The sequence below is a fragment of the Balaenoptera ricei genome, chromosome 6, assembly GCF_028023285.1.
Source record: "Balaenoptera ricei isolate mBalRic1 chromosome 6, mBalRic1.hap2, whole genome shotgun sequence".
Lineage (NCBI taxonomy): Eukaryota > Metazoa > Chordata > Mammalia > Artiodactyla > Balaenopteridae > Balaenoptera > Balaenoptera ricei.
Genome location: NC_082644.1, coordinates 100,143,661 through 100,160,519, shown reverse-complemented (window position 1 = coordinate 100,160,519; position 16,859 = coordinate 100,143,661). Strand labels below are relative to the sequence as shown.

General features: G+C 37.2%; 1 protein-coding gene across 1 annotated transcript in view; it reads left to right on the top strand.

Moving 5' to 3' along the window:
• Nucleotides 1–16,859, top strand: part of SVEP1 (sushi, von Willebrand factor type A, EGF and pentraxin domain containing 1) — a 181,643-nt gene that overhangs the window by 79,758 nt on the left and 85,026 nt on the right. The window contains exons 7-14 of the mRNA XM_059925285.1: nt 300–497; nt 3,310–3,428; nt 5,925–6,054; nt 9,596–9,703; nt 10,469–10,600; nt 11,231–11,425; nt 12,675–12,796; nt 14,827–14,935. Of these exons, the coding sequence (XP_059781268.1) occupies nt 300–497; nt 3,310–3,428; nt 5,925–6,054; nt 9,596–9,703; nt 10,469–10,600; nt 11,231–11,425; nt 12,675–12,796; nt 14,827–14,935 (1,113 nt within the window). The remainder of the gene's footprint in view (nt 1–299; nt 498–3,309; nt 3,429–5,924; nt 6,055–9,595; nt 9,704–10,468; nt 10,601–11,230; nt 11,426–12,674; nt 12,797–14,826; nt 14,936–16,859) is intronic.

Here is a 16,859-nt window from a genome sequence, read left to right as displayed (position 1 = left end):
TGCAAACTGAATGAAGGTGCTCTAAGCAAATGATAAAAGTCACAGTCGGCATTGATTTAAGTACTAGTTAGAAATCTTTCAAGATTTTGATGCACCGGCAAAATAACATGAGGTAACTAAAGAGATATGGTTGAGCATTATTTACAATACAGCATTTGTTTAGTGTCACATACAGACCTCATTTAGTGACTTATGTCAGTCCCACAGCAGACCAATTGTATTTTTCTCTATTAAAGCGAATCTGTGACATTTGCAATTTGTGGGAACGCAAATAACATTTTCTTGCTCTCCTACAATAGAGCGCCACTGCTCCACCTTTCAGAAGCCCAAAGGTGTCATCGTGTCACCCCCCAACTGTGGCAAGCATCCAGCCAAACCTGGGACGATTTGTCAGCTAAGTTGCCACCAAGGATTCATTTTATCAGGAGGCAGAGAAGAAGTGAGGTGTACCACCTCCGGAAAATGGAGTGCCAAAGTTCAGACAGCTGCTTGTGAAGGTAGGTCCATACAATGGTCAGTTTAAAAACCAAATTCTATATAATGACACATTGGTGCAGTGTGGGACTGTCCCTCTTTGCAACTTTTGCTGCAAATCTATGGTAAAAGGATAGATGTAACCCTAAAAAATGCTATGAAGATGTCTGTTACAAAATCATGGGCTCACAAAATCCATTTTCAATATACCAGGCAATAATAGAAGAAATAGAAAACTAAGGATGATATTAGAGCTGGAAGTCAGGCTAAGTTTTCCATTGGGAGTTGAAGATCTTTGGGAAATTTCTGGTTCCTATAAAGCAGGTGAGATTAAAATAATTTCTTTTTAAAATGCAAGTCATCAGCCCTTTGAAACCTGCATCTCAGTACATTCACAAGAGAACATTGCCATCTTCCTAGCAACAAGAGCCGACTGCTATGAAAAGGAGCTATTGAGAGCAAGAAAGGGTTCTTAGAAGTAAAAATATAAATATCTCTAAGAGAAGGGCCAAAAAGTGGAGTGGATGTTGTTGAAAACAATATTAGTGATTTGACGAAGCAAACTGAGAATTCCTTCAGAATGGAGAACTGATAAACAAGGAACTTGAATATCCCAGTGGATCAAGCCCCAAAAGATGGAAGTTAAGAGATACCCGTGATAAATCGAGAAACCCCAGTAAAGAGTTCCAGAAGCAGAGAGAGGATAAGGGATGGAGGAGAAGAATTTCCTACCAGTAGAAGAAAGTTTCCCTGAGCTTCAGAAAGGCTTGAATTTTTTGATCAAAATAGCCTCAGACCTTGTTTATCTATTTTATATAAAGTAGTATATATCTGTTAACCCCAAGCTCTTAACCTGTCCCTTCTCCCCAACAACAAGGTCCTACCGAGTAGCTTAGGGAACTATATTCAATATCTTGTAATAACCTATAATGGAAAAATATATATACATATATATGTGTATATATATGTATGTATGTATAACTGAATCACTTTGCTGTACACCTGAAACTAACGCAACATTGTAAATCAACTATACTTCAATAAAAAATAAAGTACCATTACCAGAGACATAGAGTTTATTGATCCATGTTCAAGAAAACAGTGAGTAATGTGAGTCCAAAAAAAAAACATAGGGGCTTCCCTGGTGGCTCAGGGGTTGGGAGTCCGCTTGCTAATGCAGGGGACACGGGTTCAAGCCCTGGTCCAGGAGGATCCCACATGCCGCGGAGCAGCTAGGCCAGTGCGCCACAACTACTGAGCCTGTGCTCTAGAGCCTGCGCTCCACAACTACTGAGCCTGCGTGCCACAACTACTGAAGCCCGCATACTGCAATACTGAAGCCTGCGTGCCTAGAGCCTGTGCTCCGCAAGAGGAGAGGCCACCGCAATGAAAGGTCCGTGCACCGCAACGAAGAGTAGCCCCTGCTTGCCACAACTAGAGAAAGCCCACGTGCAGCAACAAAGACCCAACTCAGTCAAAAATAAATAAATTAATTAAAAAAAAATAGCCTCTGAATGTTGGGCAGGCATACTTTCACTACTCCCGGTGAAATTTCCAAGGTCCAAAGTTAAGGAGAAAATCTGAAGTTTCCAGAGAGAAAAGAGAAATTTCACAAAGGAAATAAGGATCAGACTCACACTACACTTCTCATTTATAACTCTAAATGCCAGAAGGAAATGTAGCAGTGTTCTAAGAATACAGAGGGAAAATAGATATAAACTTTAAATTCCAAATCCATTCAAGCTAATATTCAAGTGTAAAGGAAAAATAAAATACTGCTTTAGATTTTAAGAGTTAATATGCTAATGCATCTTTGTGGGGAAAAATCGTCTAAGTATTAGCCCCTCTGAGAAAAGGAAAATATAAATTGAATAAAATTTTAAAGAAACAAGAAGGTGATCTTGTTAGATCAATTCGGATATATTCAGCTGCAAGTTACGGAAGACCTAATTTAACGTAACGTAAGAGGATTTATTATACCATGTAATAAGAACTTAGCTCTACAGTGACTGTTGTGGCTATGTGGAATGTTACCACATCTAATTCAGTATCTGTACTGCAGAGTTTCACACTGCAAAAAATATCACTGGCTTTAATTTGTTGTTTGTTTTGCCAGTACATTTTAGCACACTAATTAATTCCACTTGACAGCATTGTTTTCCAGTGCACTTCCTTCCTGCCACAGTCAACATTCATTTTTTCTGTCTCTTTATTTCATTCCAAAAATATTTATCAAACTCCTGTTATATGCCAGGAACTATATAATACAATGGGACAAGAGATATCCTGGCTTTCAAAGAACTTAAATTCTTTGAGGGGAGAAAATGTAATTTCAAAATGGCAAAACGAGTTATGGTTAGGAAGGACAGAGGGCCATGGGAACTTCTGGAGTGAGCACCTAAAATGGACCAGTGGGGTCAGAGAAGCTTCCTGAGGAGCTTGTGTCTAAGCTGAGAATTAAAGGACAAGTAGGGGTTACCTGGGTAAAGGGGGAAGAGAGCATTGATTCAGGCAAATAAAGGAACATGGACAAAGACCCAGGTATAAGAAGAACCATGGTGCTCTCGTGGGACTGAGGGTATTCGATGTGGAGACTGAGTTCTGGTAGGGGATTTGTCAGAGAGGAGGCAAAGAGGGGAGCAGGTACCAGTTCAGGAAGGGCTTCGAAAGTCATCCTGAGATACATTATCCTGAAGGCAGTTGTAAATTCCATATCAGTCAGGAATTGGGATGTAAAAAGCGAGTCACAGAGTATTAATATCTTTTTACCTCTCTCTTAGACGACTTAGAATTACACATTGATATGTTAACTGATTTGTTTATTTTCTGAATCAGACGTGGAAGCTCCTCAAATCACCTGTCCTGCGGACATAGAGGCTGAGACTCAGGAACAGCAAGACTCTGCTAATATCACTTGGCAAATCCCAACAGCTAAAGACAACTCTGGGGAAAAGGTAAGGTTTGAGCAAATATTTGCATCCTTTGTCAGATGGATTCTAAATGCACTGCAAATATGTGTGCTGTTGAAAACTTACTAATACTCTAATGATAGTGCTCTCTCTAGCTGTACTCCTAAATGTTAATGCCCCATCCGATAGAAGAATGATCAGCCTTGAATTTTTCATTAGAAATTTCAGATGAAAATCTAAAAACGGAAACCCTTCATTCTGCGGATCCGTTGGCTGAGAATTCTTTGCCCCTTCCCAGGCTCTGAAGATCTTTTAAGAAAAAGAAAGATGGGGAATCAATCTTAGTTCCTATTTTTAATCATATGTTTTAAAATATGATCCTGAAATGATTGCTTATTGGCCAATCTGAAGAAGATAACGTCAGTGTTTCTTACTCAGCTTTTTTAAAACCAGCGTTATTCAGAACACAGTATTTTAGTATTGTATATACAGTAGCTTGAGATAATTATCCATCAGATGCTAGGAAAGGAATTAGGAATTTAACACCCTCTTAAATCTATACTTTTACTGTTCACATACATGAAGATGCCCTTAAATAGTATATAGTTTTTACACCTGCATGTAAATATGTATGTAAGTTGTGTCATTCAAGGACATGTGCCATTCAAGGACACACAAACAAACACACACAATATGTTCTGATAATTGTGTTGAATAAACACAATATACTTTAAAAAATCAAGATAACTTTTTAAAAGTGTATTATTAAATATAGTCATCACTCTGTATATTACATCTCCAGGACTTATTTATTTTGTAAGTGGAAGTTTGTACATTTTGTCCACCTTCACCCATTTTGAGCACCCCCATACCCCTCTTCTGGCAACCACCAAACTGTTCTCTGTATCTGTGATCCTTTTTTTTTTCCTGCCACTTATTAGCGAGATCATATGGTATTTATCTTTAGGTAACCAAAGACAAGGTAACTTTTAAATCTGATTTTAAAAGTGTAAATGTAAATTATAGTACTTACTGTACTGTAGCTGATGTGTGCATTGAGTGCTCCCTCGTGTGTAGTTTCCACATTCTATTAAGAGGCCCATGAAAACATGCATTACCATCATTATCATCATCATCCTGGTCATTGTCATCAAATACTAAGAAGAGTGCAGGGACATACTTCAGGATCCATGAGAATTTAGACTAAATGTAGCATCTGTGTGTTGAAGTATTTTTTAAAAATACAATGGAAAAAACCAATGGATTTGACCTCCAAAGTATTTCTCAATTTTTTAAAATAAATTTATTTTTTTAATTATTTATTTTTGGCTGCGTTGGGTCTTCGTTGCTGTGCGCAGGCTTTCTCTAGTTGTGGAGAGTGGGGGCTACTCTCCGTTGTGGGCGGGCTTCTCCTTATGGTGGCTTCTCTTGTTGTGGAGCATGGGCTCTAGGTGCACAGGCTTCAGTAGTTGTGGCGCCTGGGCTCAGTAGTTGTGGCTTGTGGACTCTAGAGCGCAGGCTCAGTAGTTGTGGCACACGGACTTAGTTGCTCCACAGCATGTGGGATCTTTCCACACCAGAGATCGAACCCACGTCCCCTGCATTGGCAGGTGGATTCTTAACTACTGCGCCACCAGGGAAGTCCCTCAATTTGTATTTTTAATAGTTCTCTAGCAAACTAGAGAAAAATGCTTCAAATATGTCAAATGTTAGAATGTTTATTATATCACATATTAATATAAATTTATCTTTATCACATTATAATTTTCAAACGGACTGAAAAGGCAAACATATGGTTCAAAAAGGGAAGAATATATCTATATCATGCAATCATATGAGAATTTAATCTTATCATAAGACATTAAGAAACTGCAAATTAAAACAATGACCTCATGCCATATTTTTGATTTACCTAAAGGTAATGATATTTAATATAGATCAGAGAACTTTGAATGGGAACTTTGACAATGATACTATCAAATACTAACAATGGGAATGCAAATGTTTACCATGATCTGGGAAGTAAATTTTGTATTATCTGTCAATAAAATGCTAATGACTTTGAGGTTAACAATTCTGTTTCTGGAAATTTATTATAAGTACGTAATAAAAATATTTTAAAATTATCTGTACAAAACTGTTCATCGTAGTGCTGCTTACAACATTAAAATTTGGGACCAATTTAAATGTCCTTGAATAGATTTTTCTTTTAAAAAATTGCCATGTATTTATTATATAGGTTATAAAGGTATTTAAGAGTCATAAGTTCTAAAAACTATGTAAGAGCATAAAAAATGTTTTAAGATATTATGTTTAATAAAAAAGGAACAACATTTCATATGTATCCCAACTCTATAAACTATATAGATAAATAGTCTAGAAAGAAGTATACCAAAGGCTATGTCTGATTTTTTTTTTCCTTTTTGCTATACATAAAATATTGTGTCTTTTTGACTTACTTTGCTAATAATATATAAAACAAAAAATAATAAAAGTACTAATAATATTAACTTTAACTTTCCAAATATTTCTCTCCAATAGGTGTCAATCCACGTTCATCCAGCTTTTACCCCACCTTATCTTTTCCCAATTGGAGATGTTGCTGTCACGTACACAGCAACTGACCTATCCAGCAACCAAGCCAGCTGCACTTTCCATATCAAGGTTATTGGTAAGTCTTCAAATTACTTGGGTAGGTTTGTGAAAATAATCCAGTACCCCCAAAGACTTTGCTTCTCCTTTATCTTCAACAACTCCTTTCTCACTGATTCTTCCTTCTGTCATTGAAACCTACTGAAGCCACTTCCTCTTTGAAACCTACGTACCCTTTAATTATCACTCTATCTCTTTGACCCCGTCCTATATGTGAGCCTTTTGAAAAGTTCCCAATGGTTGCCATCTCTTTTGGCTTAACTGCCATTTATTCTCAAAGTCACTCAAGTCTGGCTTCTGTCTCCTTCACTCATAGAAACTACTTTCATCAAGGTTACGGTGATCTCTAGAGCTAATCCTACTGCACACTTTTCAGTCCTTATTTGACATGTTTCCATAGATTTTACATTATTAACAATGCTCTCTTTATCAAAACTGCCTCCTTCCCGTAGCTTCTCTGATACCAGTCTTTCTGGGTTTTTTCCCCCATTATTCTCATTTTTCCTCCTTGATTGCTTTTTTAGGCTTCTCTTCCTCAGACCAACTCTCAAGTGTGGATCATCCCCAGGATTCCGGCCTTGGCCCTCTTCTCTTTCTTTCTCTCTAGTTTTCCTGGTAATTTTGTTAACTGACAGCTCCCAGATTTCTATCTCCAGCTCAGATTTCTCTTCTGAAATTCAGAGCAATATATAATACTGCCTACCGACTTTCCCACGTGGATGCCCCACAGGCACTTCAAACTCACCCAAACCTAAAATATTTCTTAGCTTAGAAAATGGAGTGAAGACCTAGCTACCATTGCAGAAATCTGGAAGTCATTCTTGATTCCTCTCCCTCCATCACCAACATCCAATACCTCATCAGGTTCTACTGGTTTCACCTCCTTAATATCTCTGAAATCTGCCCCAGTCTCTCCATCCTCACATCCCACTGCTATACATCACTCCTTCTTTTTTATTTTACTTTATTTTTTTGGTTTGGTTTACTCCATCATCTCCCAGTTGGTGTTTGTGCTTTCAATCAATTCAGTAGATACCAGATACCCACCAGCAAGACTTAAGACGTGGAGAGTATTTGAAGTGGTCTGTAGCACTCAAGAGCACAGACTCTGAACCCAAACCACTTGACTCCGTAGCCAGCTCTCCCACTTAAGGCAGTGTAACCAGTCACCTCTCTGTGCCTCAGTTTCTTCATCCAGCAATAGAATTAATAAATATATTACCTTATAGGGTTATTGTGAGATTTTTTGATTAGTTAAGATATACAAACTGCTCAAGGTAGTGCCTGACACATTAAGCTCTGTGTAAATATACTAACATTTTTGTATTTTGGTCTCAGATATATTTTTAATGTTTATTTTAAAATTCAGTACATTAAATTCATTTTATTTTAAGACTTTTACATAACCTCTTGAAATAACTAATGTGTATCAAACTGGCTTCTTACCCTAGAAATGATAGGTTTTGGTGAAAGTAGATAAAAAGACTCATATAAAAGTCAGTCTAGTTCATGTCATAGTGCTTAGTTGTTTTTAATTGCTTTTTCAAGGTTGTTTTAAGCATGAACTTTTATCAGTCACATGAAAAATATGTTGGGTTTGTTTTTATGGCGCTGTGATTTTAACCATGAAAATGTGATTCGAGAGTTTGCCAAGTTTCATTTTTTACAATGAAGAGTCAGCATGATGAAATGTAAAAAGTGTACTCGAGTGCCTAGCTAGACACTAGCTGAATTTTCAAATTATGAAAGAGAGAGAGGAAATGGGAGGGAGGAGGGGACAGGAGAAGGAGGGGGAAAGAGAGAGTGGGGGAGAAAGGGAGGGGGAGAGAGAGACACAGAAAATATTCCAAAGCCTACATTTTCTTGTTTTCCTCAGATGACGGGGGTGTTGGTGTCTTAATGATAAATGAGAGGAAATAGGAACGCTTTTGCTTAACATTCCGCAGAGTGCTGCCTCACTTGCTTTGAAAGGACTTTCTCTCCCTCTTGGAGACAATGCATCTGCTGGTACCTCCAGTTCTTTGACAGTCATTGGCCTCGTCTTGTCTTACTGCTCTCCTGTCCCTGAACTTCAACTTTAAACTGTTTGGCTAAAATCAGATAAATTTAGAAAATCTTGGAACTATTTCATTTGCAATTTCTTTTGGGAAAATAATAAATACTGTTGGATTTGTAAATTTAACTATGAATTGGCTTGATTCAGCATTCTCAAAGTACACTGACCTCCTGCGAGCATTCCTTCATTCTTTTCTTTATTCAGCAACTTTTTCTGAGCATCTGTTATGGGCCAGGTGCCGTGCTAGGCCGTGGAGACCTAACTGTGAGCAAAAGAGGCTCCATTGCTGGTTGACAGAGTTTACAGCCTAGGAAAGTAGTAACCCAAAGATCCTGTACTAAGGAAATGACAAACATGAGGAAAAGAGAAAAACTGAACATTTATTCATAAGACTTAGCTTAAAACAAAAATCTGTATATTCTCCAGAGGTAGAGCTCATTTAATTTCAGAATTATATGTTTCCATATGTCACTGATAGTATATCATCCTAGTCTTGAGGCCTATGACTATAATTTACCAGCTTAATGACCTAAGGCAAGTCTCTTAAATTTGCCTGGTTTAAGTTTCCTTACCTATATAATTAGAAAAGTAGTATTCGTCCAGTCTCCCTCAAAGGCATGTTATTACAGACAGAAGGACATTTCAAAAGTGTAAACATTAATAGTTATGTTAAAATTTCCTCCTTTACACCTTCTTTATTGTCCTTTACTGACATCTAAAAATTCCACCACATTCCGTCAGAGCTTTGAAACCTGGCTCATCCGCGCCGCCACCTCAAACCCCTCCTTCAGTGTAGATTACAGTGCCCAGCAACAGACTCACAGTTCTTTCATTTCTACCATGGCTTTCACCCCCTCTCCACTGTAGCCCCCCATTCCCATGTCCACACCCTGTTCTTTGTCTTTACCTGGAATTTATCAACCTTAGGAATCTTAGACTCTGGTGTCCCATCTGTGGACATAACCTCCTGGCCTTCCAACAATACAGCATCCTCACTTACATCTTCGTATTCTACAGCATGACTTGGATCTCTGCCCATTGGTCCTTCCATTTAGCATCTATCAGCCTTTCCATTAAGAGGAGGATCGTGGGAGTGATCCCAGTGAAATGACTGCTTTGGTCATTTCACGCCTTCCGATTATCTGGGAAGGTTTTCTACACTTCTAGGTGGATCAGCTCAACTACCAGTGGCAAAACTCACAAATTAAATGCTCTCCGTATCCTGAATTTGCCTTTCATACTGCGTTACTCATGGTGATTGTAGCAATCTGGTATTTCTTCTTCAACAGGCAGAGGGACGTATAGCAAGAATCAGCTTTTTCTTTTGATGTTAAGGGCAGGGATGAAACATACCTCATCATCAAAGGGACCCCAGGGCCAGCCTTGTGTCTAACAAGGTCAAGGTTCTCTGTCAGCACAAGTAGACTTCAGTTCTCTCTCGCAACCTTCCTCATCGGTTTTGAACATCAATTGTGACTTCATTCTCTGATTTCATGTTCTTTAGATGTAGAACCACCTAGCATAGACTGGTGCAGATCCCCACCTCCAGTCCAGGTCTCCGAGAAGGAGCATGCTGCCACCTGGGATGAGCCTCAGTTCTCGGACAACTCAGGTGAGAACGCAGAGGTCGTGTTGTCAGTATGTTACCGCCGAATTATGCTTTATTTTAAAAAGCTTTTAAAAAGATAAAAGAGAAATGAAAAGCAAATTACATCTAAATAGAAGGAATAATTATATAAGGTAATACGTTTTAATGCTAGGATAATTATATATAATTTAACATTATTAATCTTACCTATCCATGGCTTTTCCTTTCATTCAGTATTCAGTGGACATTATTAAACGTGTACAAGATGTTTTATTTGAAAGTGTTCTAATAAATTCATTGAGTCTCTAAGCTTCCAGTGTCCTAAAGACATAAACTATGCATCCTATTGGTAAATCTAATGCAGTTCTCTGTTTTCATACTCAGTTCTTAAACATTTGTCAAAAAAGTTATAAAAATTCATGGGAAAACAGAAAAAAATGAGCTAATATAGCTGAAGTTCACTTTAAAGCTTTGACCAAAACCCCCAAAACAATAAGAATGCAAGTGAAATAGATTTCTTAATTAAATTTCCAGTATTCACAGAGACTGACCTATTCAAGGAAAATAATTTATTTAGTAAGAATACCTTAATTTAATAGGTTTTGAGTCAACAATTTCTGTGTTATAGCATAAGATTATATCTTTTATTTTCTACTAGCGGCCAAATCAGTACAAATAGAATGCCCAGCTGGTTTGTATAAATAGAAAATGAAAATTCAAATCAAATAAAGTGACTGCACACAATAACCCCCAAATTGGATTCCTTCTTTCCCCTTCTTTCCTTTCTAGGGGCTGTGTTGGCCATCACCAGAAGTCATACACCAGGAGACCTTTTCCCTCACGGGGAGACGGTAGTGCGGTACACAGCCACTGACCCCTCAGGCAATAACAGAACATGTGACATCCACATTATCATAAAAGGTATACTCTGCATAAGCCTCCAAAAATCTAGTTGAACTTGATATATGTAATCGCTGTTGCACTCTATTTTGTGAAAGAAAATAGGCTATGAGCAGTAGATGTTTAAAGTTAGAATACTGACAGATTTTATCGAGATTTCTGATGATTATTCCTTCACTTCATGGTAAATAGAAATATTGTCTTCCGAGGTAGTCTTTAATTAATGACTTACTAACATTTTTTTCCAAAGTTGTAAAGTATTGTTGTCATGATACTATTTTGAATGCTTGAGGAGACAGATTCAGAAAATGTATTTCCTATGTAATGTTATCTGGTTTTCATTTTTCTTAAAGGAATGCCAAAAAATAACTCGCAAATCAGAAGTACTTTATCTTTTCATAAAATATGCACAGTTACACATAGGTAATTAATTACCCATAATTACACATAGGTACAGTTTTTTAACTATACCCACCTAGGAATCAAAAAGCAGACTTTGCAACAATCCCACACTAAGGATTTACTGTGAGAGTTTTTCTAGGAGTAGTGGCGGACAGGAGGAATCCTTTTCAAAATTCAGCTTAGACTCCTGGATTTTAATTTGTATTTCTTATACCACTGTATATGAGTAATACAATTTTTTTTACACAGGTTCCCCCTGTGAAGTTCCATTTACACCTGTAAATGGGGATTTTATATGTACTCAAGATAGTGCTGGAGTTAACTGCACATTAAGTTGCTTAGAGGGCTATGATTTCACAGAAGGGTCTACTGACAAGTATTATTGTGCTTATGAAGATGGTATCTGGAAACCACCATATTCCACTGAATGGCCAGACTGTGCTAGTAAGTTCTAATTATTTTCTGGACTCCTTTCATATGTGTGAATATGTATTTGTCTGCCTATGTGTATAAATTTCTAAACATTAAAGGGAAAAATTGCTTCAATATAGGGATTAGGTTTGGTGAGTGGAAAATGGTGCCGTGAATTTGAAGTGTTTGCAGATAAGAGAAATGCTTGTCCCTTGACTTAAGATATTAGCCCCCCAGAGTCTTGCTATTCATCGGATTGCTATAGGATAAGACTCAGTTTATGGCAAAACCATCTTGGCGCTCTCATTTTTATTTACCAGAATTATCCGAAGAGACTTGTCAGCATGTCATTCTTGACTTGTAAACTTCAACTTATAAAGTATAGTCTTAGAGTCTTTAGAAGAGCTTATGTTTAAAGTAAGAGCCAATATACGTGATGTAGTGAGAGATCAGTCGCATTCTCTTTAGAAGTGATTTAGATTTAGAGCTATTCTGTAATCTTATATATTATTATAAAAATAACCCAATATCCTTGTCTAGTGTAAATAATATTTTCTGGAGTGAATCTTTGATCTAGTACTGTAGATGAAGTTTAAATGCCAATGTCTTAGAAGAAGAGTAAAGCCCACTTACTTGAGCTATTTTTTTCCCCAAATTTGGGAAGCAAATAAAAGTGATATCACTCACCTCTATCAAAGATTTAGACAGTAGGATTTTAATGGTGACGCTATTAGGAGACATCGTCTCTGAATATTCCAAGACATCTTGCTGAGTCTAAATTCTAAGCTTCTGATCCAAGGAAAAATTTATCTTTGTGAAATTACACTTTCAAGAAATAGAATTTCATATAATATTCAGAAAATTTTCAATGTCTATTGGTTGAAAATATAATAAACATATAAGTTATAAGTTTACATAAATATAAATTATAATATCTTTGATGCAGCTAGGATTTTTCAAAGATTCCCAGGAATATAATGAGGAGAATTTTTATATCTCTTTTTCTCTTAAATGCTCCTTTTTTTATATGATTGGAAGGTAAAGAATAATATATCAAAGCAAACTTATCACCGGGTAACTGGGTACAGAGCTGCTCGGCTCATGGTTTATTATGATCAGTTAATGCCTGGAAACGTTCCTTAACTGTCATCTTTTGTTTTTATAACAGTCCCACAAATCATGTCAGGATTAAAATACCAAGTTACAGTTAATTGCACAGAAAATTAAATCGTTGTTTTGAAAACACTAACCAACTGGAGCTGTTTTTTCCAACATTTTCCAGTAAAACGTTTTGCAAATCATGGGTTCAAGTCCTTTGAGATGCTGTACAAAGCAACTCGTTGTGATGACACGGATCTGTTGAAGAAGTTTTCTGAAGCATTTGAGACCACCCTGGGGAAAATGGTATGTCAGTAGCATTCCTTTGTTGCTTGCCATATTTGAAAGGATACTTGCTGTTGAGTTTTTTGTAACCTCTCTGGGTCACCTGCAACAAAAATTCTTTGTCCTGATGATTCCCTTCTTCTTTGTGACCCAAACTTGCTCCTCATATTTAGAATTATTCATAGGTTTTTGGACTTCTGGAGTGAATTATATGTAAATCTGTGTTAAAGCACTTTGAATTTTTTAAAACACTCCAAGTCAGCAAGGAAAGCTTAGGGTCCATGTGGTTTGAGAATGTCTGCTTTGTTATTTAAAGTATGACAAAAATGCCATTGTAGACTATATTTCTTTTATGATGAGGAGATCATTGAACATTTAAAGGATTTTCTTTTTCATGCGTTTTTGTTTAGGACTCTTTCAGTGATTCCAGGAAAGCAAAACAATGTATTTAACTGTGTTGAATGTCTTGAAGGCAGGAAATGATGACATATATATATATATATATATATGTATCCGTAACAGAGTTGAGTGGCTTAGATTTTGGATAGATTCTGAAAGTAGATGTAGTAGTAGTAGTAGATTTGATACAGAGTGTGAGAGAAAGAGAGGCATCAAGGAGGCGGAGTGTACAGAAGCATAGATACAGGAGTGAGTCCACATGGTGATGTAAGTGTGTGAAGGAAGGGTCTTTTGTGACTATTTGATCTGTGAAAAAAGATGCGGAATGATCAGCCTGGAGTGTGGATGGGGAGGAGTTGCTGGAGGTTTGAGAAAAACAGAACATGGTATAAAATAATTTTCTAGGAGAGCATAAATGAATATACTAGGGAAATGTAGTAGGATTGGCAGTAAGCAGCATTGTGTTTTCTCCTAAGCTATAGTTGAGTATGTGGGCGCTAATGTGGAGAAAGCAAAGCAATGAATTTAACCAGGGTTAAAGGTTCTCCAGGCAAACAAATTGAGGAGGGTGCATGCACGGGAGTAATTCATGGTGGTAGACCATGGGATCCAAGATGGGCAAATAAGGAAGTGAAGACATCAGGAGCTGAGAGACAGTGAGGAGGTGGGTAGCATCAGTGGATTATAGATTCTGATGAAGTCAAAGAATTGTTGGATTCTTGGGAGTAGGAGAAGGTGCAGTTACTGGTAACGACGAGGTCTGAGGGTATGATCGTGAGACATACCCTCAAGTGTATGTCTCATGTATGTCAAGTGACAAAGTAGAGCTGGAAGACGGAAGAGGAAGTGAGACTCTAAGGTGATAGAAGGATCAGCTGGGTGGATGCAGAAATCACCGAGGGCTGTGACAGGGACGGTTACCAAGCGTTCTCGGAATGAGAGGGTAACTCAGAGTGGGGGAGGGCTGTAGGTGATGGCCACAAGGAGGGTCAGTGTGTGGTATAGTTGACTGCAGGAACTTCAAAACTCTGAGGCTTCAAGGAGGTTCATGGGAGCGTGATCTGGAAACAGCAATAAAGAGTGAGGAGGACACTTCCTCCATGCCCACCACCTAAGAAAACTAGGAAGTCAGGTTTCATTGAGAGCAAAAATGAAGAGAATATAAAGAGAGGAGGTTAAAAATAATAATAATAATAATAATAATAGGAGATTGGCTGATTACTGACTGTGCATTTCAGAGGGCATCAAGGAGGGTTTTGAGGACTTGGAGAAGGGTGGGAGATAGGGTCAGAGAAAAGGGATCTAAAGAGCCATTAATAAAATGTTGTAGATCAACTGCACTTCAATTTAAAAAAAGCCAAATGGGGTGAAAGTTAAGAGACAAGAGATATCCCAAGAGTCCTGGGTTTCTTGCGGTAAGTGATACAAACCGCAAGAAAAGGCATGAGGCTAATCCTGGTGGTCCACAGGCACTTAGAGGAGGTAGGGGAGGGCATGGAGGAGGGTCAGGAACCTTTTTAAGAACAGACAGAGCTCTAGGGCCCTCCCCTCCCTCCTGCTGATGGAGATGTGAAGGCCAGAGGAGCAAAGGGCTTATCCAAGGCACACCCAGATGTGAAGTATATTTTGTCCTCTTCATTTTTTATTTGCAGGTCCCATCATTTTGTAGTGATGCTGATGACATTGACTGCAGACTGGAGGACCTGACCAAAAAATACTGCCTCGAATATAATTATGAGTATGAAAATGGCTTTGCAATTGGTAATGAAATTATTTAGTGTGGGTAGTTGGCAAAATTGATCTGCAGACTAAGAAAATCATTCCAGAAGAGTGGGGCAAACTGGAAAAATGATCTTTCATTCATTTATTCATCAAGTATTTTAGGATGACTGGATAACTTGATACTGTGCTTAATGATCTTTATAAATATATTACATTTGGGGTATCAAATGAATTCTTTCAAAATATTAGCCAAAATGCCTCAGGATGATAAAAACTAAGAAAACTAAGTCACATTATGATTGTAAAATTCAAGTATTCATATGAGATCTTAGAAGAGAATAGTAATAACTATAAAGTACTAACAGCAATTTTTATATGGCATTTAACTTAAATTGCAAGTAAGCCATTTATTCAAGTCTAATATACCTTCAAGTGGAATTCTGATGTTTTCTTCATGTAGAGTCTGAACACTTTTTTCTTGTTTTTTTTTTTTTTTTGAGATATAATTGACATATAACTTTTATTAAAGCTACTCCAAAGTGTGCTATGTGATTTTTTTTGGCTGGTCCATCTGGCCATTTAGCTTACTGTCTTCAGATTTCTAGATTTCAATTGTGTCTCTCAATTAACAAAATTGTCCTTTCCAGTAATTATTTTTATTTCATTCTTATAAAACTGTCCAGAACTTGCAGAGTAATGTTTTAAAATGTAATAGTGATAACAAAATAGTGTTGTGTTTAAAGCACATGAACTCTACAAGCAACTAGTAAGGTCCGAATCCTGGCTTTCCCACCAACTAGGTGTGTGGTCTTGAGCCCAAGTTCTCAAACCACTCTGTGCCTCCATTTTCTCACCTGTAAATTGGGTGTATAAGAGTACTGAACTCATAGAGCCATTGTAAGGATTGAATGAGGAAGTACAAGTATAAATAAAGTGCTTAGAAGGTTGAGATAGTATTAATTCACATGACAGCAGACATCCTTTTTGTTTCTGACACTAGTCATGTTTTTAGTGATTCAGCATTGAGTGATGTTGAATGTTGCTTTAGATTTTTAAATTAAAAAATATTATTTGTGCATATATGTTTATTGCAAAAATTTGAAAAATGCTAAAGAACAAAGAATGATATTGAGATAACCTGCAATCCCAGAAATAATTCTGTTAATATATTAATGAATATGTAACCGTACGTGCATATGTATGCTGACCCATACTATTTTGTAAACGTGAATTTTTAGGTTAGATTTTATTCAGGACATTTTTGTGTCATAAATATTATACTTCAATACAATTTTAATGTCTACATATTATTTTATCAGTTTGCCATAATTTATATAAACAATTTCCTATTGTTAGGCTTTAGGTTGTTTTCCAATTTTAACTATTATGTACAACTTCTCAGTGAACATATTGGACATTAAAATTTTAGACAGAAAAACACAAGGTGACATTGGCAGGGGAGCTGGCAGTGGCACATCTAGAATAACAATGCCTCTTCTGTCACACATGACCCAGGTTTCCCTCAACCCCCAGATTGTTGAGGTAGGTTGCAGGGGTGCAGGGATACACACAGAGGGAGTCAGTTGTCATCATGATGCTTTGAGATGGGTGATGTTTGTCATCCTAGAAGGATCCAGATGGCATGTGGTACAAGTGATCCTAAGAGACAACCCTTCCTCCTTGAGTGTCCTCACAACAGAGTCACAAGATCAGCGTAATAGTTATAACACCTTGGCAAGTCATAATGTATGGAAAATAAAGGGCCAATAAATATATTAAAATTGTTTGATCTTATAATAATCATGTAATTCAAATGAAAACTAAAATGAGATGCCATTTTTGACCTGTCAGATTAACGAATTTGAATAAGAATCATAATACCCAGAGTTGGCAAGGGTGTCAGGAGAAAAAAATCATATTCCTATATTGTGTGTAGAGGAGACATTGAAGGGCATTTGACGAT